General features: G+C 43.2%; 1 protein-coding gene across 5 annotated transcripts in view; it reads right to left on the bottom strand.

Moving 5' to 3' along the window:
* The window catches only part of nalcn (sodium leak channel, non-selective), a 333,104-nt gene that overhangs the window by 29,685 nt on the left and 279,186 nt on the right, over nt 1-24,233 (bottom strand). For all 5 annotated transcript variants that reach the window (XM_061970749.2, XM_061970750.2, XM_072914538.1 and 2 more), the window contains 8 exons: nt 20,416-20,522; nt 20,121-20,195; nt 17,633-17,752; nt 17,498-17,566; nt 6,020-6,168; nt 5,860-5,953; nt 1,007-1,139; nt 578-693 (listed from right to left, as the gene is read on the bottom strand). In XM_061970749.2, coding sequence (XP_061826733.1) covers nt 578-693; nt 1,007-1,139; nt 5,860-5,953; nt 6,020-6,168; nt 17,498-17,566; nt 17,633-17,752; nt 20,121-20,195; nt 20,416-20,522 — 863 coding nt within the window. The remainder of the gene's footprint in view (nt 1-577; nt 694-1,006; nt 1,140-5,859; nt 5,954-6,019; nt 6,169-17,497; nt 17,567-17,632; nt 17,753-20,120; nt 20,196-20,415; nt 20,523-24,233) is intronic.

Here is a 24,233-nt window from a genome sequence, read left to right as displayed (position 1 = left end):
TCTTCCAAGCCTATGATAATGTGAATTAACTCATTATGACAATAATTTGTTGACACAAAAGAAATGGCAATCACTTTTACCTACAAAGGACACACAGCTAAGTAGTTAGCTTCCTATTAGCAAATGTAATTTTACATTAATTTCCATATTGTGTAAAGGACCAAAAAAAAATGTCCTGCCCTTTTCTGACTTTGAGCCCCTGCCCCTCTATAATCATGTGCACGTCCCTGCTCCAAGGTACGGAAAACAGTCGAAAAAACGGAAAATAACAGAGCTGATTTGACTCGGTGTTTGAGAAAATGGCGGATTGCTTCCCGATGTGACGTCACGTTGCGAGAGCGAATATTAGAAATGCGTTTAATTCGCCAAAATTCACCCATTTAGAGTTCGGAAATCGGTTAAAAAAATATATGGTCTTTTTTCTGCAACATCAAGGTATATATTGACGCTTACATAGGTCTGCTGATAATGTTCCCCTTTAAATAACCATTCATGTGACACATAATTTTGTTAATGTTTCATGGTGTATAATTAATTCCTATATTTCTGCTCAAACTCTCAATGGATCAGTCCTCACCTCCCGCTTGTCATCCACCATGTTCCAGATGATCTGGAAGTGTCTCAGGTCATTATAGCTCAGCAGCTGGTCCTCTTCGGTAGAGTAGAACAGAGAGAAGTTCTCCACGATGATGGCTGCGTCATGAAAGAGAGTCACATTATGGCTAAAAAGGGTTCTACCATATCAATTTAAACACATGTCTCCTTTCTGCTAAAGTAGCAGAGCATCTCTTTTAATGCGATAACTGTCACCGCCATCTGTGCCTTCCTTACTGCAACCAGAGGGGGGGGATAATGATAAACACACTCCATTAAACCACAGGAATACACGCTGTGCTTCATCCCCGTAGTCCTTTATCCTGCCATGTCAGGATTCTGTTTGTTGTCATCAAAGCACGCAGCTGTAAAAGAACGTGGCAGGAAAAAATGAAAGAGGAAAAAGACTGACCGACGAGCAGGTTGAGCATGATGTAGGCGATGATGACGTAGAAGGAGCAGAAGTAGATGAGCGCTCCTGCCAAGTTGCCGCAGTCGGTCTCCCAGTAGCGATGCTTATCCGGCGTGCAGAACGGAGGCTGCACCTGGGGAGAAGAAATGAAAGAAGCTGTTTGGGTGAATGCATACCTGCCAACTTTTGAAATCAGAAAAACCTAGTAGCCAGGGTCCAGGGGCCGCAGGCCCCCGGTAGGTCCAGGACCTCCGACGCAAAATGATTATTAGCATTCAGACAGGTTAAAATGTTGCTAAAACCATCACTTTTCTATCAGTCACAGTGACTTTTCAAAACAAAAATATTACAGCAAAAATCATATGGGTTGATTGACATGTTTATTTTGTAAGCTAACTTCAATAGTTTGAAATTATTTTGACAGTTAATGCCAGTTATCCTGTCAACCTTTCACAAGACTTCAATTTGTTAATTGAAAGTATAAACACTTTTTACAGTAAACAAATGGTAAAACAGTACTAAACAATTCCATAAAAAAAAAAAATTGGTGTCATTATTAACTTTCTGTCCAAGCTTGTATAATCTACTGCCTTGTTCAATTGTAAAAAATATTCTGTGCCTAAAATTCACATTTCTATCACAATTATCATACTGTAAACATGGTAAGCTAACTTCATTAAAATTAATAGTCCTGTCAATAGCATGGAATTACAATTCAAATGTAGTTTTTTTTTGTAAGCCTTTCAAAATAATTCAAAATATGAAAAATGAATGAAAATTAATTGAAGCCATCAGACACTTGAAAAGTGGCACATCACATCTCTAATGTCATCATTTGAACTTTTCAACAGAAATAGCACTGCAAAAATATTAAGGACATACTTCTGTATTTTGGTAGTTATGCTGTCAACATTTAACAAGATTTCTTCAACTTGGACTTGAAAGCATAAATAGTATAAACACTTTTAACAGTATAACAGTACTAAACAATTCCAATAGATAACATTGGTGTCATTACCTTTTTGTGGCTAAAATCCAAATTTAGCAACGGCATTAGACTTGTGTTTTTTTGTCCCAACGTGGTCTTTTACATCGCTAATTCCTCCGTGTCCGATCGAAAAATCTTGTCTGCACAAGGTGCAATTCGCGTAGTTTTCACCCTTTTTGGAACGGATAATTATTCCCGGATAGGCTTTTGAATATTCTTCACGGAATGACTGCAGTTTTCTTTTCGGTTTAAGACTCGTTTGCGATTTTTCTCCGGCTGATTCCATGATCGTTCGCTCGTTTGGAAACAATGGGCAACTGGTGCCTCGTGCTTGGCAGCGGTGCTATAAATAGCCTCGCGCATGGCATTCGGAATGGCTCGACAGGAAGTTACGGGAAGCAGTGTCGATTGTCATTGTTGTTACGCGATTTTTTTTTAAATTAATGAAAAACCGTATTTTTTATCACTGCAACCGTAACCCGGAATAGGTTGATGAAAACCGTACTAATTACGGGAAAACCGGAGTAGTTGGCAGGTATGTGAATGTATTAAAGAAAAACAAATACAGTTGGTTGAAGTCTATTTAGAACAGTGGTTCTTAAAGGGGAACATTATCAGCAGACCTATGTAAGCGTCAATATTTACCTTGATGTTGCAGAAAAAAGACCATATATTTTTTTTAACCGATTTCCGAACTCTAAATGGGTGAATTTTGGCGAATTAAACGCCTTTCTAATATTCGCTCTCGGAGCGATGACGTCACAACGTGGCGTCACATCGGGAAGCAATCCGCCATTTTCTCAAACACCAAGTCAAATCAGCTCTGTTATTTTCCGTTTTTTCCGACTGTTTTCCGTACCTTGGAGACATCATGCCTCGTCGGTGTGTTGTCGGAGGGTGTAACAACACCAACAGGGACGGATTCAAGTTGCACCAGTGGCCCGAAGATGCGAAAGTGGCAAGAAATTGGACGTTTGTTCCGCACACTTTACCGACGAAAGCTATGCTACGACAGAGATGGCAAGAATGTGTGGATATCCTGCGACACTCAAAGCAGATGCATTTCCAACGATAAAGTCAAAGAAATCTGCCGCCAGACCCCCATTGAATCTGCCGGAGTGTGTGAGCAATTCAGGGACAAAGGACCTCGGTAGCACGGCAAGCAATGGCGGCAGTTTGTTCCCGCAGACGAGCGAGCTAAACCCCCTGGATGTCTTGGCTCACACCGTCAAGAGAAGAATATCGACCTTAGCTTCCCTGGCCTGCTGACATCAACTCCAAAACTGGACAGATCAGCTTTCAGGAAAAGAGCGCGGATGAGGGTATGTCTACAGAGTATATTAATTGATGAAAATTGGGCTGTCTGCACTCTCAAAGTGCATGTTGTTGCCAAATGTATTTCATATGCTGCAAACCTAGTTCATAGTTGTTAGTTTCCTTTAATGCCAAACAAACACATACCAATCGTTGGTTAGAAGGCGATCGCCGAATTCGTCCTCGCTTTCTCCCGTGTCGCCGGCTGTCGTGTCGTTTTCGTCGGTTTCGCTTGCATACGGTTCAAACCGATATGGCTCAATAGCTTCAGTTTCTTCTTCAATTTCGTTTTCGCTACCTGCCTCCTGTCATGTCTGTGTAATCATGTTTTGTTTTAAGTCATGTTTTGTTTAGTTTCTGGCTTTTCACTCCCTCGTCTTGTTTGCATGATTACCCATTAGTTTCACCCGTTCCACGTTTGGACTCATTGTGCACTCTTGTTTGTCACCATAGCAACCATTAGTTTTCACCTGTCACGTCACGCACCTGTTTCACGTTTTGAGTCACGCACCTGCTTTCACTAATCATGTCCATAGTATTTAAGTTCATTCATTTTCTGTTGTTCGTCCTGACGACATCCCCGCATTTATGCCCCCTGTCACACTCTGTCCACCTCTGCGCACTTCATGTCCATGCCAAGTAAGTTTGTTTATTATTGCCGCAGTTAGTGTTTTTTTGTTGTTCATAGTTTTTTGCCCCCGTGCAAGTCTTTTGTTTTCGTTAGTCAAGTTTTGTACCTCCGCCCCTGTGCGCGCTTTTTGTTTATTCCTTTTTTGATAGTTTAAATAAATCATGTATTTACCTTCACGCCATGACCAGTCCAGTTCATCTGCACCACGGGAGAACAAAGCACGCCACAGTCCAAGTCATGACACCTCCACACTACAACCATCCGTTTCAATACATGCGTAATCTGTTGAATCGCTTAAGGCGCTGAAATCCGAGTCTGAATCCGAGCTAATGTCGCTATAGCTTGCTGTTCTTTCCGCCATGTTTGTTTGTGTTGGCATTAGAGATGCGCGGTTTGCGGGCACAACCGCGGAGTCCGCGGATTATCCGCGGATCGGGCGGATGAAATTAAAAAAAATTAGATTTTATCCGCGGGTCGGGTCGGGTCGGGTGGTTGAAATAAAAAAAAATTAGATTTTAAATAGATTCAGGCGGGTGGCAGTTAAACCAATTGGGAAATATATATACATAGTTAAATGTTGTTACCCACATACGAAAAACGAGCAGGCACCTGCAGCATATGCCACAACAGAAGAAGAAGAAAAAAAGAGATGGACACTTTAACGGAGCGGAGAAGGGACGCCTCGCCGGGGTCCGGGACCGAGGCCCCTTCCCCCGAGAGGGCCCCACCGGGAGCCGTAGCTGAGGCGATCCGCGAGAAGGGCCCGACGCACGTCCAGGGTCACCACCGCGCCCACCGCACCGACACCCCGCCTCGTCCGCCTTCGCCGCGGCCGGCGTCACGCGCAGCAGGTAAGCAGCTTACCTGCCCGCCACCCCCGTGGCCGGGGGCTCGTAACAGGGGTCACTCCGCGCGCTCCGCCCGCGCAGCTTACCTGCCCGCCACCCCTGTTGCCGGGGGCGCGTAACAGGGGTCACTCCGCGCGCAGTGCGCTCACGAAAGGGGTGGGGCTCACCCTGGTTGATATAGACAGCAGGACGGTGGCCATGGAAGTCGGAACCCGCTAAGGAGTGTGTAACAACCCACCTGCCGAATCAACTGGCCCTGAAAATGGATGGCGCTGGAGCGTCGGGCCCATACCCGGCCGTCGCCGGCAGCGAGACGCGCTTGGAGGTGCGCTCAGCGTGGCTCCCATATGATTGCGCACTGGTGTGCGTCTGGGTCGTGACAGCGTGGCACGCGAATGTCTGTGCTGCATTGGATCAGTCTCCTTTCTTTAACAGGCAAAAGCTTTATAACCTCACTAATGCCTTGCATCGTCTATATTAGATATATAACAACGGGCGGGTGCGGTTCTGATCAAATGTTACATCGGGTGGATGGCGGATGGTTGACGACTTTCTGATGCGGTTGCGGATGAAATAATTGCCTATCCGCGCATCTCTAGTTGGCATCACTATGTGACGTCACAGGAAAATGGACGGGTGTATATAACGATGGTTAAAATCAGGCAATTTGAAGCTTTTTTTAGGGATATTGCGTGATGGGTAAAATTTTGAAAAAAACTTCGAAAAATATAATAAGCCACTGGGAACTGATTTTTAATGGTTTTAACCCTTCTGAAATTGTGATAATGTTCCCCTTTAACCTGGGTTTGACACTGATCCAGCACATTTGCTCACATTTTCAGTAGAGCCATAATAAATTCATAAAAGAAGCAAACTTCATGAATGTTTTTTTGTGACCAACAAGTATGTGCTCCAATCACTACATCACAAAAAAATAAGAAATGATTGGAAACTCAAGACAGCCATGACATGATGTTCTTTACAAGTGTATGCAAACTTTTGACCACGACTGTACATGCCAGGGATAATTAAATAAAGCATTTATGATTAAAAAAAATAGCTCGTATCTCACCATGCAGTCGTGCATTATTTTATTCCAGTCCTCCCCTGTGACAATGCGGAAGAGGACGGTGATAGCCTTGCCCGCCGTGGAGAAGTTGGCGTGCCTGCAAGGTGGCGAGACGGACATAAATCAGAACGACCGCCCTTTACTCGGACGCACTTCTCCTTACCTGTTGATGTTCTCCCCGTACTTGACGGTGCCGAAGAGAACGACTCCGGCGAAAGCGTAACAGAGCAGGAGGAGGAACATTCCCACGATGATGAAGAAGCTCTTGTACATGCTGACGACCACAGTCAGCAGCAGCATCTTCAGGGTCACCTGGACACAGCGCCATGAATCCAGATGATGATGTTGTTCCTGTACACTTGTGTCTATTATGGCATAACAAAATGCTCTATAATGCCGCACGCAGACAATATACAGGTAAAAGCCAGTAAATTAGAATATTTTGAAAAACTTGATTTATTTCAGTAATTGCATTCAAAAGGTGTAACTTGTACATTATATTTATTCATTGCACACAGACTGATGCATTCAAATGTTTATTTCATTTAATTTTGATGATTTGAAGTGGCAACAAATGAAAATCCAAAATTCCGTGTGTCACAAAATTAGAATATTACTTAAGGCTAATACAAAAAAGGGATTTTTAGAAATGTTGGCCAACTGAAAAGTATGAAAATGAAAAATATGAGCATGTACAATACTCAATACTTGGTTGGAGCTCCTTTTGCCTCGATTACTGCGTTAATGCGGCGTGGCATGGAGTCGATGAGTTTCTGGCACTGCTCAGGTGTTATGAGAGCCCAGGTTGCTCTGATAGTGGCCTTCAACTCTTCTGCGTTTTTGGGTCTGGCATTCTGCATCTTCCTTTTCACAATACCCCACAGATTTTCTATGGGGCTAAGGTCAGGGGAGTTGGCGGGCCAATTTAGAACAGAAATACCATGGTCCGTAAACCAGGCACGGGTAGATTTTGCGCTGTGTGCAGGCGCCAAGTCCTGTTGGAACTTGAAATCTCCATCTCCATAGAGCAGGTCAGCAGCAGGAAGCATGAAGTGCTCTAAAACTTGCTGGTAGACGGCTGCGTTGACCCTGGATCTCAGGAAACAGAGTGGACCGACACCAGCAGATGACATGGCACCCCAAACCATCACCCAACCATGCAAATTTTGCATTTCCTTTGGAAATCGAGGTCCCAGAGTCTGGAGGAAGACAGGAGAGGCACAGGATCCACGTTGCCTGAAGTCTAGTGTAAAGTTTCCACCATCAGTGATGGTTTGGGGTGCCATGTCATCTGCTGGTGTCGGTCCACTCTGTTTCCTGAGATCCAGGGTCAACGCAGCCGTCTACCAGCAAGTTTTAGAGCACTTCATGCTTCCTGCTGCTGACCTGCTCTATGGAGATGGAGATTTCAAGTTCCAACAGGACTTGGCGCCTGCACACAGCGCAAAATCTACCCGTGCCTGGTTTACGGACCATGGTATTTCTGTTCTAAATTGACCCGCCAACTCCCCTGACCTTAGCCCCATAGAAAATCTGTGGGGTATTGTGAAAAGGAAGATGCAGAATGCCAGACCCAAAAACGCAGAAGAGTTGAAGGCCACTATCAGAGCAACCTGGGCTCTCATAACACCTGAGCAGTGCCAGAAACTCATCGACTCCATGCCACACCGCATTAACGCAGTAATTGAGGCAAAAGGAGCTCCAACCAAGTATTGAGTATTGTACATGCTCATATTTTTCATTTTCATACTTTTCAGTTGGCCAACATTTCTAAAAATCCCTTTTTTGTATTAGCCTTAAGTAATATTCTAATTTTGTGACACACGGAATTTTGGATTTTCATTTGTTGCCACTTCAAATCATCAAAATTAAATGAAATAAACATTTGAATGCATCAGTCTGTGTGCAATGAATAAATATAATGTACAAGTTACACCTTTTGAATGCAATTACTGAAATAAATCAAGTTTTTCAAAATATTCTAATTTACTGGCTTTTACCTGTAATCATAATGGGGGACTTTAATATCCATATGAATACCCCATCGGACCCTCAGTGCGTGGCGCTCCAGACTATAATTGATAGCTGTGGTCTTACACAAATAATAAATTAACCTACGCATCGCAACGGTAATACGATAGATCTAGTGCTGGTCAGGGGTGTCACCACCTCCAAAGTTACGGTACTCCCGTATACTAAAGTAATGTCCGATCATTACCTTATAAAATTCGAAGTTCTGACTCATTGTCAACAAACTAATAATAATAATAACTGCCATAGCAGCCGCAACATTAATGCTGCCACAACGATGACTCTTGCTGACCTATTGCCTTCGGTAATGGCACCATTCCCAAATTATGTCAGCTCTATTGATAACCTAACTAACAACTTTGACAATGCCCTGCGCGAAACCATTGATAGTATAGCACCGCTAAAACAAAAAAAGGGCCCCTAAAAGGCGCACCCCATGGTTTACAGAAGAAACCAGAGCTCATAAATTATCATGTAGAAAGTTGGAACGCAAATGGCGCGCGACCAAGCTTGAGGTTTTCCATCAAGCATGGAGTGATAGTTTAATATCGTATAAACGCATGCTTACCTTAGCTAAAGCTAAATATTACTCAAATCTCATCCGCCTCAACAAAAACGACCCTAAATTTCTGTTTAGTACAGTAGCATCGCTAACCCAACAAGGGACTCCTCCCAAAAGCTCCACACACTCGGCAGATGACTTTATGAATTTGTTTAATAAGAAAATTGAACTCATTCGAAAGGAGATTAAAGACAACGCATCCCAGCTACAACTGGGTTTTATTAACACAGGTACAACTGTATCTACGACGGATACTGCAATACAAAATAGTCTCTCTCTTTTTGATGAAATAACATTAGAGGAACTATTACGGCGTGTAAGTGGGATAAAACAAACAACATGTTTACTTGACCCACTTCCTGGGAAACTTATCAAGGAGCTTTTTGTATTACTGTACATTGATTGATTGATTGATTGATAAGGGTTGCCCCTGCCTATACGCAGATCATATGTTGTAGGACCAGGCCATCCCATTTTGTGTGAATAAGTACATGGTAAATGTCAATAAAAGACAAAATGTTTTATTTTAAATTTTACCACAAACTTATGCTATTTGTTATTTTGCATGAAAAAAAAACTGTTAGTTACGGTAGGTTCATAACATCCATCCATCCATCCATCTTCTTCCGCTTATCCGAGGTCGGGTCGCGGGGGCAGCAGCCTAAGCAGGGAAGCCCAGACTTCCCTCTCCCCAGCCACTTCGTCCAGCTCCTCCCGGTGGATCCCGAGGCGTTCCCAGGCCAGCCGGGAGACATAGTCTTCCCAACGTGTCCTGGGTCTTCCCCGTGGCCTCCTACCGGTCGGACGTGCCCGAAACACCTCCCGAGGGAGGCGTTCGGGTGGCATCCTGACCAGATGCCCGAACCACCTCATCTGGCTCCTCTCGATATGGAGGAGCAGCGGCTTTACTTTGAGCTCCCCCCGGATGGCAGAGCTTCTCACCCTATCTCTAAGGGAGAGCCCCGCCACCCGGCGGAGGAAACTCATTTCGGCCGCTTGTACCCGTGATCTTGTCCTTTCGGTCATGACCCAAAGCTCATGACCATAGGTGAGGATGGGAACGTAGATCGACCGGTAAATCGAGAGCTTTGCCTTCTGGCTCAGCTCCTTCTTCACCACAACGGATCGATACAGCGTCCGCATTACTGAAGATGCCGCACCGATCCGCCTGTCGATCTCACGATCCACTCTTCCCTCACTCGTGAACAAGACTCCGAGGTACTTGAACTCCTCCACTTGGGGCAAGATCTCCTCCCCAACCCGGAGATGGCACTCCACCCTTTTCCGGGCGAGAACCATGGACTCGGATTTGGAGGTGCTGATTCCCATCCCAGTCGCGTCACACTCGGCTGCGAACCGATCCAGTGAGAGCTGAAGATCTTGGCCAGATGAAGCCATCAGGACCACATCATCTGCAAAAAGCAGAGACCTAATCCTGCAGCCACCAAACCAGATACCCTCAACGCCCTGACTGCGCCTAGAAATTCTGTCCATAAAGGTTATGAACAGAATCGGTGACAAAGGGCAGCCCTGGCGGAGTCCAACCCTCACTGGAAACGTGTCCGACTTACTGCCGGCAATGCGGACCAAGCTCTGACACCGATTATACAGGGAGCGAACCGCCACAATAAGACAGTCCGTTACCCCATACTCTCTGAGCACTCCCCACAGGACTTCCCGGGGTACACGGTCGAATGCCTTCTCCAGGTCCACAAAGCACATGTAGACTGGTTGGGCAAACTCCCATGCACCCTCAAGGACCCTGCCGAGAGTATAGAGCTGGTCCACAGTTCCACGACCAGGACGAAAACCACACTGTTCCTCCTGAATCCGAGGTTCGACTATCCGGCGTAGCCTCCTCTCCAGTACACCTGAATAGACCTTACCGGGAAGGCTGAGGAGTGTGATCCCACGATAGTTGGAACACACCCTCCGGTTCCCCTTCTTAAAGAGAGGAACCACCACCCCGGTCTGCCAATCCAGAGGTACCGCCCCCGATGTCCACGCGATGTTGCAGAGTCTTGTCAACCAAGACAGCCCCACAACATCCAGAGCCTTAAGGAACTCCGGGCGGATCTCATCCACCCCCGGGGCCTTGCCACCGAGGAGCTTTTTAACTACCTCGGCAACCTCAGCCCCAGAAATAGGAGAGCCCACCACAGATTCCCCAGGCCCTGCTTCCTCATAGGAAGACGTGCTGGTAGGATTGAGGAGGTCTTCGAAGTATTCTCTCCACCGATCCACAACATCCGCAGTCGAGGTCAACAGAGCACCATCCCCACCATACACGGTGTTGACACTGCACTGCTTCCCCTTCCTGAGGCGGCGGATGGTGGTCCAGAATTGCTTCGAAGCCGTCCGGAAGTCTTTTTCCATGGCCTCACCGAACTCCTCCCATGTCCGAGTTTTTGCCTCCGCGACCGCTGAAGCCGCACACCGCTTGGCCTGTCGGTACCTGTCTGCTGCGTCAGGAGTCCCATGAGCCAAAAGAACCCGATAGGACTCCTTCTTCAGCTTGACGGCATCCCTCACCGCCGGTGTCCACCAACGGGTTCTAGGATTACCGCCACGACAGGCACCAACTACCCTGTGGCCACAGCTCCAATCGGCCGCCCCGACAACAGAGGTACGGAACATCGTCCACTCGGACTCAATGTCCAGCGCCTCCCTCGTGACATGTTCAAAGTTCTTCCGGAGGTGGGAATTGAAACTCTCTCTGACAGGAGACTCTGCTAGACGTTCCCAGCAAACCCTCACAATGCGTTTGGGCCTGCCAGGTCTGTCCGGCATCCTCCCCCACCATCGCAGCCAACTCACCACCAGGTGGTGATCGGTAGAAAGCTCCGCCCCTCTCTTCACCCGAGTGTCCAAAACATGAGGCCGCAAATCCGATGACACAACTACAAAGTCGATCATGGAACTGCGGCCTAGGGTGTCCTGGTGCCAAGTGCACATATGGACACCCTTATGTTTGAACATGGTGTTTGTTATTGACAATCCGTGACGAGCACAAAAGTCCAATAACAAAACACCACTCGGGTTCAGATCCGGGCGGCCATTCTTCCCAATCACGCCTCTCCAGGTTTCACTGTCGTTGCCAACATGAGCGTTGAAGTCCCCCAGTAGAACGAGGGAATCACCCGGGGGAGCACTCTCCAGTACTCCCTCGAGTGAATCCAAAAAGGGTGGGTAATCTGAACTGCCGTTGGTTCATAACATGCATCTAATTAATTCCACTTTTTTAGCACAGCTTTTATCTAATTTCTCTGACTTCTTGTTTTTAAATACACTGCTTGCTTATCTGTTTCTATTTATTTTTTATTTTTATTTATTTATTTTTTAATCCAGTGCTTTCATGCTTTTATTTCTATTTTTATCTATGTTTCTGTTGTATCTAGTGTTTATCTAGTGTGTGTCATAATTTCATTTCTATTTTGATTTTTTACTATATATTCTAACTTTCTATTTTTATTTTTATACTCTGTAGCACTTTGAGATTTTAACAAATGTAAAGTGCGTTACAAATGTAAATCATTATTATTATTATTATTATAAGTTTCAGTCATATACTGCAGTACAAATATCGTCTTGGGCAGGGCTGCGGGAACACAGACTGTGGCGATTTCTGAACAGAATCGCAAGATGGATCACATCATGGAGAAGCTTGCTGAAAAGGAAAATTGAATTTGAGAGCACCCAGCATGGGCGAATAGAACAGACAAGTCATTGTTTTGTCTGCTCGCGGAAAACAAACGTCCTAATCTACGATTTGACTCCCTCAAATGGCCTTGACGCTGTGAAAACAGGACCAGGCTGTTCTGGAAAAATACCCCCAAGGACACCTCAATGATGGACGCTTTTGACCTCCCTCCCTCCTCAACGACACCTGGAGTCGAACTTTTGCAGATCGGCCTCAGTCTATAAAAAACATTACATCATCACACCCAAGACAATCCCCCCCCCCACGCCTTCACCACCGTTTGTTTCCCCTCGGGGTGATGGTCGGATGGCATCGCTCGCCTTTCCGGGCCCCAAATCCCCGCCCTTCTGTTGCGAGTTGTCGTGATTAAATGTAACATGTCTATGTGTGCATTGCATGGAGGTTTTTCCCCACTCCAGACTAGGCCCCCTTAGGAGCCCAGTCTAGATTGTATTTTTTCACTCATCTTTTTCCCCAGCGTTTTACCTTTTCCCCATCTTTTACGGGGCACCTCGTGGCGACCCATCAGCGTTCCTGTCCTGTAACCCTGTACACTGTTTCTTTGTCTAATCTTGAACGGGTTTGTGCTGAAAACAAAGTTTCGTTGTACTTGTGCAATGACAATAAAGACCTATCTGATCTGTTTTGCTCTAAAATTCTGCTCAGGACCTTAATTTAGCCAAGGGCGCCCCTGGTTTTGTATTACATTAAACATAATATTATCCCACAATTGGACTAAAATATTATGCTGGTTCTAAATGTACTTAAAGGGGAACATTATCAGCAGACCTATGTAAGCGTCAATATATACCTTGATGTTGCAGAAAAAAGACCATATATTTTTTTAACCGATTTCCGAACTCTAAATGGGTGAATTTTGGCGAATTAAACGCCTTTCTGGTATTCGCTCTCACAGCGATGACGTCACAACGTGACGTCGCATCGGGAAGCAATCCGCCATTTTCTCAAACACCGAGTGTTGGAATAATTGTTTGTAAGTTATCACAAAAGAAACGTTGTATTATGAATGCTGTCTTTCGAGGCCTAACAAGAGGAAGAAGGCTCGTGAAACGCCACTGTGATTTCAACACGGACAGATGGCAGGATCTGCTCAACTTCCAGAGGAACTCTCTTTGAAGTGTTAAACGAACTCTCTCTGAAGTATTTCACAAACTCTCTTCCAACTATTTGGTAACCGAGGTCAACGCTATTTACGACCCGCTGCCCTCTTGAAGTCCCTGTGGTCAGGAGACGGGAGGGGTTATCCATTGTCCTCCAACACCTGCCCCAGCTGGATCCAGGAAGAGCCCAAGCCCGAGAAATCCTCTTCTTGGACTTCAAAGCGACCGAAAACAATGACTGTTTTACATACTGCCCATTCCTGCTGTGACATGTGTTGGTGCGTGAACATTGAACATCTGAATAAATGAGGAGACGAAAACCTTCTTCGTCGGAGCGTGGTGCAGGACTGTACAGAGAGTGCAGTGGCCATGTCTCTCCTCAATTGAGTCCAAATTGAATTCTGTCTCTGTTTGATTCCTTGCCTTTTGTCTTGTTTAACAGATGTCCTCAGTGTTTGAACGTGACACCGAGTCAAATCAGCTCTGTTATTTTCCGTTTTTTCGACTGTTTTCCGTCGGTGTGTTGTCGGAGGGTGTAACAACACCAACAGGGACGGATTCAAGTTGCACCAGTGGCCCAAAGATGCCAAAGTGGCAAGAAATTGGACGTTTGTTCCGCACACTTTACCCACGAAAGCTATGCTACGACAGAGATGGCAAGAATGTGTGGATATCCTGCGACACTCAAAGCAGATGCATTTCCAACCATAAAGTCAAAGAAATCTGCCGCCAGACCCCCATTGAATCTGCCGGAGTGTGTGAGCAATTCAGGGACAAAGGACCTCGGTAGCACGGCAAGCAATGGCGGCAGTTTGTTCCCGCAGACGAGCGAGCTAAACCCCCTGGATGTCTTGGCTCACACCGTCTTTTATGCCACCGAATATGGTCAAGAGAAGAATATCGACCCTAGCTTCCCTGGCCTGCTGACATGAGGGTATGTCTACAGAATATATTAATTGATGAAAATTGGGCTGTCTGCACTCTCAAAGTGCATGTTGTTGCCAAATGTATTTCATATGCTGTAAACCTAGTTCATAGTTGTTAGTTTCCTTTAATGCCAAACAAACACATACCAATCGTTGGTTAGAAGGCCATCGCCGAATTCGTCCTCGCTTTCTCCCGTGTCGTTTTCGTCGGTTTTGCTTGCATACGGTTCAAATACATGCGTAATCTGTTGAATCGCTTAAGCCGCTGAAATCCGAGTCTGAATCCGAGCTAATGTCGCTATAGCTTGCTGTTCTTTCCGCCATGTTTGTTTGTGTTGGCTTCACTATGTGACGTCACAGGAAAATGGACGGGTGTATATAACGATGGTTAAAATCAGGCACTTTGAAGCTTTTTTTAGGGATATTGCGTGATGGGTAAAATTTTGAAAAAAACTTCGAAAAATAAAATAAGCCACTGGGAACTGATTTTTAATGGTTTTAACAATTCTGAAATTGTGATAATGTTCCCCTTTAACACTTAAAGACCAAACGTAAAAATTCAACTCTAAAAACCTAACTGTTAATGTAGGCCAGAGAATGTTCTGAAACTAAAGCTGTCTTTTCTCTTGCTGCAAAAACACCAATGTTTTTATTTTTATTTATTTTTGGATGTTTCCTTTATTTTTTTTTTCATTTTTCCTACACTGCAGTTCAGCGCATGACAAATATAGGATCGAGAAACTGTTTCTATTGGACATTGTACTTGTTTTTAAGTTATTTTTACGTTGCTTTGACCTGTCACATGTTTTTATGTTAATATACATTGGGTGAGTGTTTTTTTTTTTTAAATTGAGGTGTGTGACTGCTGCTGTTTTTGTTGTTTTTATATGTATTTCCGTAACTTTGCTTTGCTGCCCTCTTGACCAGCTCACTTCCTCATAAAAACTGATATAATTGTGAAATATTAATCAAAATCGATCATGTAAATAAAAAATAAGTGTACAATACAGAAAATATTAAGTAAATAACTTACATTATTAAAGGGGAACATTATCACAATTTCAGAAGGGTTAAAACCATTAAAAATCAGTTCCCAGTGGCTTATTATATTTTTCGAAGTTTTTTTCAAAATTTTACCCATCACGCAATATCCCTAAAAAAAGCTTCAAAGTGCCTGATTTTAACCACCCGTCCATTTTCCTGTGACGTCACATAGTGATGCCAACACAAACAAACATGGCGGAAAGAACAGCAAGCTATAGCGACATTAGCTCGGATTCAGACTCGGATTTCAGCGATTCAACAGATTACGCATGTATTGAAACGGATGGTTGTAGTGTGGAGGCAGGTAGCGAAAACCAAATTGAAGAAGAAACTGAAGCTATTGAGCCATATCGGTTTGAACCGTATGCAAGCGAAACCGACGAAAACGACACGACAGCCAGCGACACGGGAGAAAGCGAGGACGAATTCGGCGATCGCCTTCTAACCAACGATTGGTATGTGTTTGTTTGGCATTAAAGGAAACTAACAACTATGAACTAGGTTTACAGCATATGAAATACATTTGGCAACAACATGCACTTTGAGAGTGCAGACAGCCCAATTTTCATCAATTAATATATTCTGTAGACATACCCTCATCTGCTCTCTTTTCCTGAAAGCTGATCTGTCCAGTTTTGGAGTTGATGTCAGCAGGCCAGGGAAGCTAAGGTCGATATTCTTCTCTTGACAGTGTGAGCCAAGACATCCAGGGGGTTTAGCTCGCTCGTCTGCGGGAACAAACTGCCGCCATTGCTTGCCGTGCTACCGAGGTCCTTTGTCCCTGAATTGCTCACACACTCCGGCAGATTCAATGGGGGTCTGGCGGCAGATTTCTTTGACTTTATGGTTGGAAATGCATCTGCTTTGAGTGTCGCAGGATATCCACACATTCTTGCCATCTCTGTCGTAGCATAGCTTTCGTGGGTAAAGTGTGCGGAACAAACGTCCGATTTCTTGCCACTTTGGCATCTTTGGGCCACTGGTGCAACTTGAATCCGTCCCTGTTGGTGTTGTTACACCCTCCGACAACACACCGACGAGGCATGATGTCTCCAAGGTACGGAAAACAGTTGAAAAAACGGAAAATAACAGAGCTGATTTGACTCGGTGTCCTAACCCTAAAAAAAATGTTAATTGTTAAAATTGTTTAAAAAAATCAAACAAATTTTAAATTGTTTAAAATTGTTTTAAAAAAATTTAAAAAAGTTAAAAGAAAATTTAAAAAGTTAAAAAAAAATTTTAAAAATTTAAAAACATTTTTAAAAAGTTAAAAAAATTTGAAAATCATTTTTTACCTTGAAAATCATTTTTACCTTGAAAAAAAAAATTTACCTTGGAATTTTTTTTTTACCTTGAAAATCATTTGTTTACCTTGAAAATCATTTTTAACCTTGAAAAAAAAAATGTGCCTTGAAAATATTTTTTACCTTGAAAATCATTTTTTACCTTGAAAATCATGTTTTAACTTAAAACACTTTTTTTTATTTTATTTTATTTTTTTTTTTACTTTTTAAAAAACAAAATTAATTTTTTAAATTTTTTTTATTTAATTTTTTAAATTTTTTTCAAAATTTCTACATTTTTATAAATTTTTTCAAATTTTTTATTTTATTTTTTAAATTTTTTATTTATTTTTTTATTTAAATTTTTTTTTAAATTTTTTTTAATTTAAAAAAAAATATTTTTAACTTTTTTAAACTTTTTTTAAACTTTTTTAAAACTTTAAAAAAAAAAATTTACCTTTACCCTAACCCTAACTCTAACCCTAATCTGTCGTAGCATAGCTTTCGTGGGTAAAGTGTGCGGAACAAACGTCCAATTTCTTGCCACTTTGGCATCTTTGGGCCACTGGTGCAACTTGAATCCGTCCCTGTTGGTGTTGTTACACCCTCCGACAACACACCGACGAGGCATGATGTCTCCAAGGTACGGAAAACAGTCGGAAAAAACGGAAAATAACAGAGCTGATTTGACTCGGTGTTTGAGAAAATGGCGGATTGCTTCCCGATGTGATGTCACGTTGCGAGAGCGAATATTAGAAAGGCGTTTAATTCGCCAAAATTCACCCATTTAGAGTTCGGAAATCGGTTAAAAAAATATATGGTCTTTTTTCTGCAACATCAAGGTATATATTGACGCTTACATAGGTCTGCTGATAATGTTCCCCTTTAACAAACAAATGAATATATATTCAACGCTTAGATTCTCACCCAATTGCTAGGACAATATATTCCCCCTTAAAAGAAAAATGACTTACGTGCTTGCCGCATATTGTGAAGAATCTGAAGACAATCACACACGTGCCCATCATGTAAGTATATGCATTCTGAACAGACAATAGATACACGTTACATGATTTAATTCGCTGTATTACAACAGTAATGCTTCTAACCAGTAGAGCAAAGTGCAGGACTATCCAGATGACGCCGAGCGACGTCACCAGCAGGTCGTAACGATTCCGTCTGCTCTGCCAGTAACCGGCTGGAGACATGGCGATCAGCTTCATGGTCACCTGGGGAAACCACACACCGCTTTTAGAAGAAGGACGCAACTCCCATGTATTTTTAATCCGGTACAAAATTATATATATATATATATATATAAGAAATACTTGACTTCAGTGAATTCTAGCTATATATATACCGTATTTTCCGCACTATAAGGCGCACCTAAAAACCACAAATTTTCTCAAAAGCTGACAGTGCGCCTTATAACCCGGTGCGCTTTATATATGGATTAATATTAAGATTAATTTTCATAAAGTTTCGGTCTCGTAACTACGGTAAACAGCCGCCATCTTTTTTCCCGGTAGAACAGGAAGCGCTTCTTCTTCTACGCAAGCAACCGCCAAGGTAAGCACCCGCCCCCATAGAACAGGAAGCGCTTCTTCTTCTACTGTAAGCAACCACCCGCCCGCGTAGAAGAAGAAAAAGCGCGCGGATATTACCGTACATTTCCTTTGTGTGTTTACATCTGTAAAGACCACAAAATGGCTCCTACTAAGCGACAGGGATCCGGCTCATGAAAAGACGCAATCTCTCCATCCGCACACGGATTACTATTTCACAGCAACTGATATTCCTGTGAACCGCACTGTGGATACAACGGGAGCACGTACGGTGAATATTCGCACCACAGGGAATGAGAAGTCATCCTTCACTGTGGTTCTAGCTTGCCATGCTAATGGCCAGAAACTTCCACCCATGGTGATATTCAAAAGGAAGACCTTGCCAAAAGAGACCTTTCCAGCCGGCGTCATCATAAAAGCTAACTCGAAGGGATGGATGAAGAAAAGATGAGCGAGTGGTTAAGGTAAGTTTAAGTTTACGCGAAGAGGCCGGGTGGCTTTTTTCACGCAGCTTCGTCCATGTTGATATACGATTCCATGCGCGCCCACATCACGCTGGTTTTAATATATTATTAAAGTTTGACTGACCTATTTGACTGTTTTTTTGACATTCCTTTAGCGCAGTTAGATGCGGCTTACAACACGGGGCGGCTTATAGGTGGACAAAGTTTTGAAATATGCCGTTCATTGAAGGCGCGGCTTATAACCCAGGGCGCCTTATGGTGCGGAAAATACGGTATATATATACATATATATTTTATTATATATATATATATATATATATATATATATATATATATATATATATATATATATATATAAATAAATAAAATAAATACTTGAATTTCAGTGTTCATTTATTTACACATATACACACACATAACACTCATCTACTCATTGTTGAGTTAAGGGTTGAATTGTCCATCCTCGTTCTATTCTCTGTCACTATTTCAGAACACACACATTATACAAATATACATTATAAAATCAATAAGAAAACGGGAGCTCTAATTTGGGAGTCTGAATTAGGATCAGAAGTTCCTATATAAACATTGCGCACTCACGTCGCCATTTTGTATTGATTACCGCAGCTGTGCACTGGATTCATTCACAAATACAAACTACAACTCACAAACACTTTAGAGTTAGGCTCCACCATCAGAATGTGTACTTAAACTTATAAAGATCACATGGATATTATTCAGTGAGTTGATTCACCAAAACTAACCTGTTATACAGGAGGAAAAAGCACACGGGACGTTTCAATTGTTCACAGACTGGTCGCTCTCATCAGAATGACAAGACACTTCCGGTCTGCAGGTGATAGCATTCAATTGGGAAGAAACGCCCAACTGCCCCCTACTGACCAATGTGAATACTGATAAATGTGTAATGACAGCTCCAAAAACGAATTCAAACCACAAAATAAACTAAATAAATCAACACAAAAATGTGACACATTATGGGTGGGTCACATATGCATGTACAACAGGCTGTCAACACGTCACTCAGGTCCGCATGGAGCTGGAGGGGGCGTGGCCTCCAGCTCCGCCTGAATTTCGGGAGATTTTCAGGGAGAAAATTTGTCCCGGGAGGTTTTCGGGAGAGGCGCTGAATTTCGGGAGTCTCCCGGAAAATCCGGGAGGGTTGGCAAGTATGATATATATGTATATATATATATATATATATATATATATATATATATATATATTAGAGATGTCCGATAATATCGGACTGCTGATATTATCGGCCGATAAATGCTTTAAAAATGTAATATCGGAAATTATCGGTATCGGTTTCAAAAAGTAAAATGTATGACTTTTTTTTATTAATTCTGTTGTTTATCCAACTGCTTTTGTTGAGGCCGTAATGCAATTTCTGTCTGCAAACAAATCACTGATACTATGCTTGAATGACAGTACAGAATCTGGATCTGAATGATACAATAAACATTGAATGATTAGCTCAATGCACGTGCTTGTTATGTTGTTTACTCTTTTGTTGGCATAATTATAATGTCAAGTTGACTCACCTCCAGTACAAATATAAAGGTGAAGACTACAGACATGGTGGCGAGGGGAAATGTTACTTGGTCGTCTACGTCCCACTGGAGAAAAAGAAGAGATTAAAAAATTATAATGATTAGAAACAAATTAATAAATAGTTTAAAAGTAGTATATATATTGTTAGTATAATTTATTAAATATTATTTTAATGAATAAAAATGTAAAAAATAAATAAAAAATATAATAATTACATAAAGAGAGACGATTAATTTAGCAGAATTATATGGTCTTAAAAATGGGAGTTGCGGCGATTATATCCACCTTGACTGAGAGCAGAACAGACTGGGCCAACACCAGCACAGCTATGCCCCGCTTGAAGAACGGGTGCTGAGTGATGTCGTACATCTTGGCCCGGAATCCCCCATTCTCTGCACGGAAACAATTAAACAATATTTTTGAACGTGTTTCTACATTAGTGATTAAAGGGATAGCCATAGAGGCTGCAGCAGTCATGCATGTATGCTCAATGTCCGCTAGATGGCACTCAAGGACTGTCTGAAAGATCCCCACTTTGCTTCTCTTTCATTGGCAAGTTTGTATTATTTCAATGAGTACAATTAATTACTGTTAGAACTATTTTTTAATCATACTTTTATTTTTTTTAATATTAAAAAGGTAGCAATGATTTTAATTGGAAAAACAAAAAAATAAACATCATCTCAAAATCAAATAGACAGCTTGCATGTGAGTTATTTAAAATGTGAAATCACTGTCCATTAATTTGTTAAATTAAATAATACAGTTTTTAGTTATTAATTAATCAATGTTTAATATGAAAAGTTATTTAAGTGTTTATTTTGTGTGGTTTTTTTTTAATCTAATTTTAGAGCAACCGTGTCAGAAACCTGAGGGTTGCAGGTTCGCTCCCCGCCTCTTACCATCCAAAAAAAAATATCGCTGCCGTTGTGTCCTTGGGCAGGACACTTCACCCTTTGCCCCCGGTGCCACTCACACCGGTGAATTGAATGATAGGTGGTGGTCGGAGGGGCCGTTGGCGCAAATTGCAGCCACGCTTCCGTCAGTCTACCCCAGGGCAGCTGTGGCTATGAAAGTAGCTTACCACCACCAGGTGTGAATGTTTGATGGGTTCTACATGTAAAAGCGACTTTGGGTACTTAGAAAAGCGCTATATAAATCCCAGTTATTATTATTATTATATATCTAATATAGACGATGCAAGGCATTAGTGAGGTTATAAAGCTTTTGCCTGTTAAAGAAAGGAGACTGATCCAATGCAGTACAGACATTCGCGTGCCGCGCTGTCACGACCCAGACGCACACCGGTGCGCAATCATATGGGAGCCGCGCTGAGCGCACCTCCAAGCGCGTCTCGCTGCCGGCGACGGCCGGGTATATGGGCCCGACGCTCCAGCGCCATCCATTTTCAGGGCTAGTTGATTCGGCAGGTGGGTTGTTACACACTCCTTAGCGGGTTCCGACTTCCATGGCCACCGTCCTGCTGTCTATATCAACCAGGGTGAGCCCCACCCCTTTCGTGAGCGCACTGCGCGCGGAGTGACCCCTGTTATGCGCCCCCCGGCAACAGGGGTGGCGGCCAGGTAAGCTGCTTACCTGCTGCGCGTGACGCGTGACGCCGGCCGCGGCGAAGGTGGACGAGGCGGGGTGTCGGTGCGGTGGGCCTCGGTGGTGACCCTGGACGTGCGTCGGGCCCTTCTCGCGGATCGCCTCAGCTACGGCTCCCGGTGGGGCCCTCTCGGGGGAAGGGGCCTCGGTCCCGGACCCCGGCGAGGCGTCCCTTCTCCGCTCCGTAAAAGTGTCCATCAAAGTAGTGTTGCTGACTACTACGACTATTGATTTATTTTTTATTTTTTATTACTTCTCAGCCTCAACTGCACAAACAGCGACAATGCCTCTGATGCAGGGGTGGGCAGGGCCGGCCCGTGGCATAGGCCGTATAGGCAAATGCTAAGGGCGCCGTCCATCAGGGGGCGCCATGCCAGTGCCACAAATGTTGGAGAAAAAATAAATAAATAAAAAAAGTTGTTACTATTATTTCTAAATACAAAAAATAATCTCACGTTAATTAAAATGCAAAGTAAAGCCTATTTAATAGAAATATTATTTGTTACAACATTACAAGCGCACGGTGCGCCCCCTCCCTTCCCGTATCATGACTCTTTTTGGACGTCACCACATCAAAAAAACCAACACAAGATGTCAAAACGGCCAAAACTGTCAGGTGCCCAGGGAAGAAAAAAGAGAAAAGAAGAAGAGGAGAAACGAGAAAAGACAAGAGGTAGCAGGTAGGTAACGTTAGCCTACATGAAATTATTTGTCTGTTACAGAATGTGATAGTAACCTGGCTTTTGAGCATTAAGCTAATGTTACATGATTCGGCAATTGCTAATCAATAAATAGCTAGTTCCGTTTTAACGTCGGGTTAATATTGTGGAGGGGGCTAAATTGTTATGGAAAATAATAATGTAACGTTAGGTAATTACAGTACTCCCACCTTACATTCCTCAGGGACATTTGTATTAGATCTTTTAAGCAGGTGTTTTTTGTTTACATTGTTATTGCCTTCTGGTTAGCTAATGTTTGCCCTGCAGGTAATAGTCACTTTTCCACCCCTTTATATATTAGGTATAGTTGTAAGTAAAAAAAAAAGAAGGTCAAAGACAAAGCTATTCGGGTTCTTGTGAGTATATACACTTCACTGCCGATGTGGGGGGGGGCGCCACCTAAAATCTTGCCTAGGGCGCCAGATTGGTTAGGGCCGGGCCTGGGGGTGGGCAATTAATTTTTACCGGGGGCCACATGAGCAACCCGAGCACTCCACACCGACAATATTTCAATAAAATTTTGCTCAAATTATTTTTGATGTACTGTAAGATAAATAATAATAATAATAATAATAATTTCATTTAACCTAACTTAACTTTATACAAAAGCAGATTGCTTTTGATGGTTTTATTTTTAACACTGTCCTACACAACACTTCCTGATGTATAATTAGGAGCATGAGAGCCCATGGGCAGGTCAGTGTAGTGATGGTCTGCCAGTGAGTGGTGCAAAATGCAAAAATGTCAATTTCTGTCATTTATTCCTGCATCCTCTTTAAAAGTCCAACATTTTTCCCCGTCAACCATCTGTTGTCACACCTGCCAGCTTGTCCCATTTTAGTCCAAACATGTCCAAACACGCATTTACCTATGTCAGGGGTCGGCAACCTTTACCACTCAAAGAGTCATTTTGAACCGTTTAACAAAATAAAGAAGACAATGGGAGCCACAAAACTTTTTTGAAACTTAAAATGAAATAGCACTGCATACAAAGTTTTTTTTTGCTTTGTGCTACGTATAAACCAGGGGTCTCAGACACGCGGCCCGCACCTTAATATGCAAATTTCATGTTAGTGCGGCCCGCGAGTTTTATATGAATGCCGCTTGACAGCAGCAGCCCTCCCAAATTTTTCCGGGAGACTCCTGAATTTCAGAGCAACTATTCTCTTGAATGTCTGCTGATTTTCACCCAAACAACAATAATAAGGGCGTGCTATGATGGCACTGCCTTTAGCGCCCTCTACAACCTGTACAGACAGCTTGCCAGCCCAGTCACATGTTTTATGCGGCTTCTGCAGACACACATAAGTGACTGCAAGGCATACTTGTTCAACAGCCATACAGGTCACACTGAGGGTGCCCGTTTAAACAACTTGAACACTCTTACTAATATGCGCCACACTGTGAATCCACACCAAACAAGAATGACAAACACATTTCGGGAGAACATCCGCACCGTAACACAACATAAACACAACAGAACAAATACCCAGAATCCCATGCATCCCTAACTCTTCCGGGCTACATTATATACCCCCGCTACCACCAAACCACCCCCTCCGTGCGTCGATTGAGGTGGGCGCGGTTGGGGGGGGCAGGGTTTGGTGGTAGCGGGGGTGTATAATGTAGCCCGGAAGAGTTAGGGATGCATGGGATTCTGGGTATTTGTTGTGTTGTGTTTATGTTGTGTTACGGTGCGGATGTTCTCCCGAAATGTGTTTGTCATTCTTGTTTGGTGTGGGTTCACAGTGTGGCGCATATTAGTAAGAGTGTTAA

Source organism: Nerophis lumbriciformis, linkage group LG13 (assembly GCF_033978685.3).
Source record: "Nerophis lumbriciformis linkage group LG13, RoL_Nlum_v2.1, whole genome shotgun sequence".
Lineage (NCBI taxonomy): Eukaryota > Metazoa > Chordata > Actinopteri > Syngnathiformes > Syngnathidae > Nerophis > Nerophis lumbriciformis.
The sequence above is the reverse complement of the archived record's forward strand: the minus strand, read 5'-3'. Positions and strand labels throughout refer to the sequence as shown.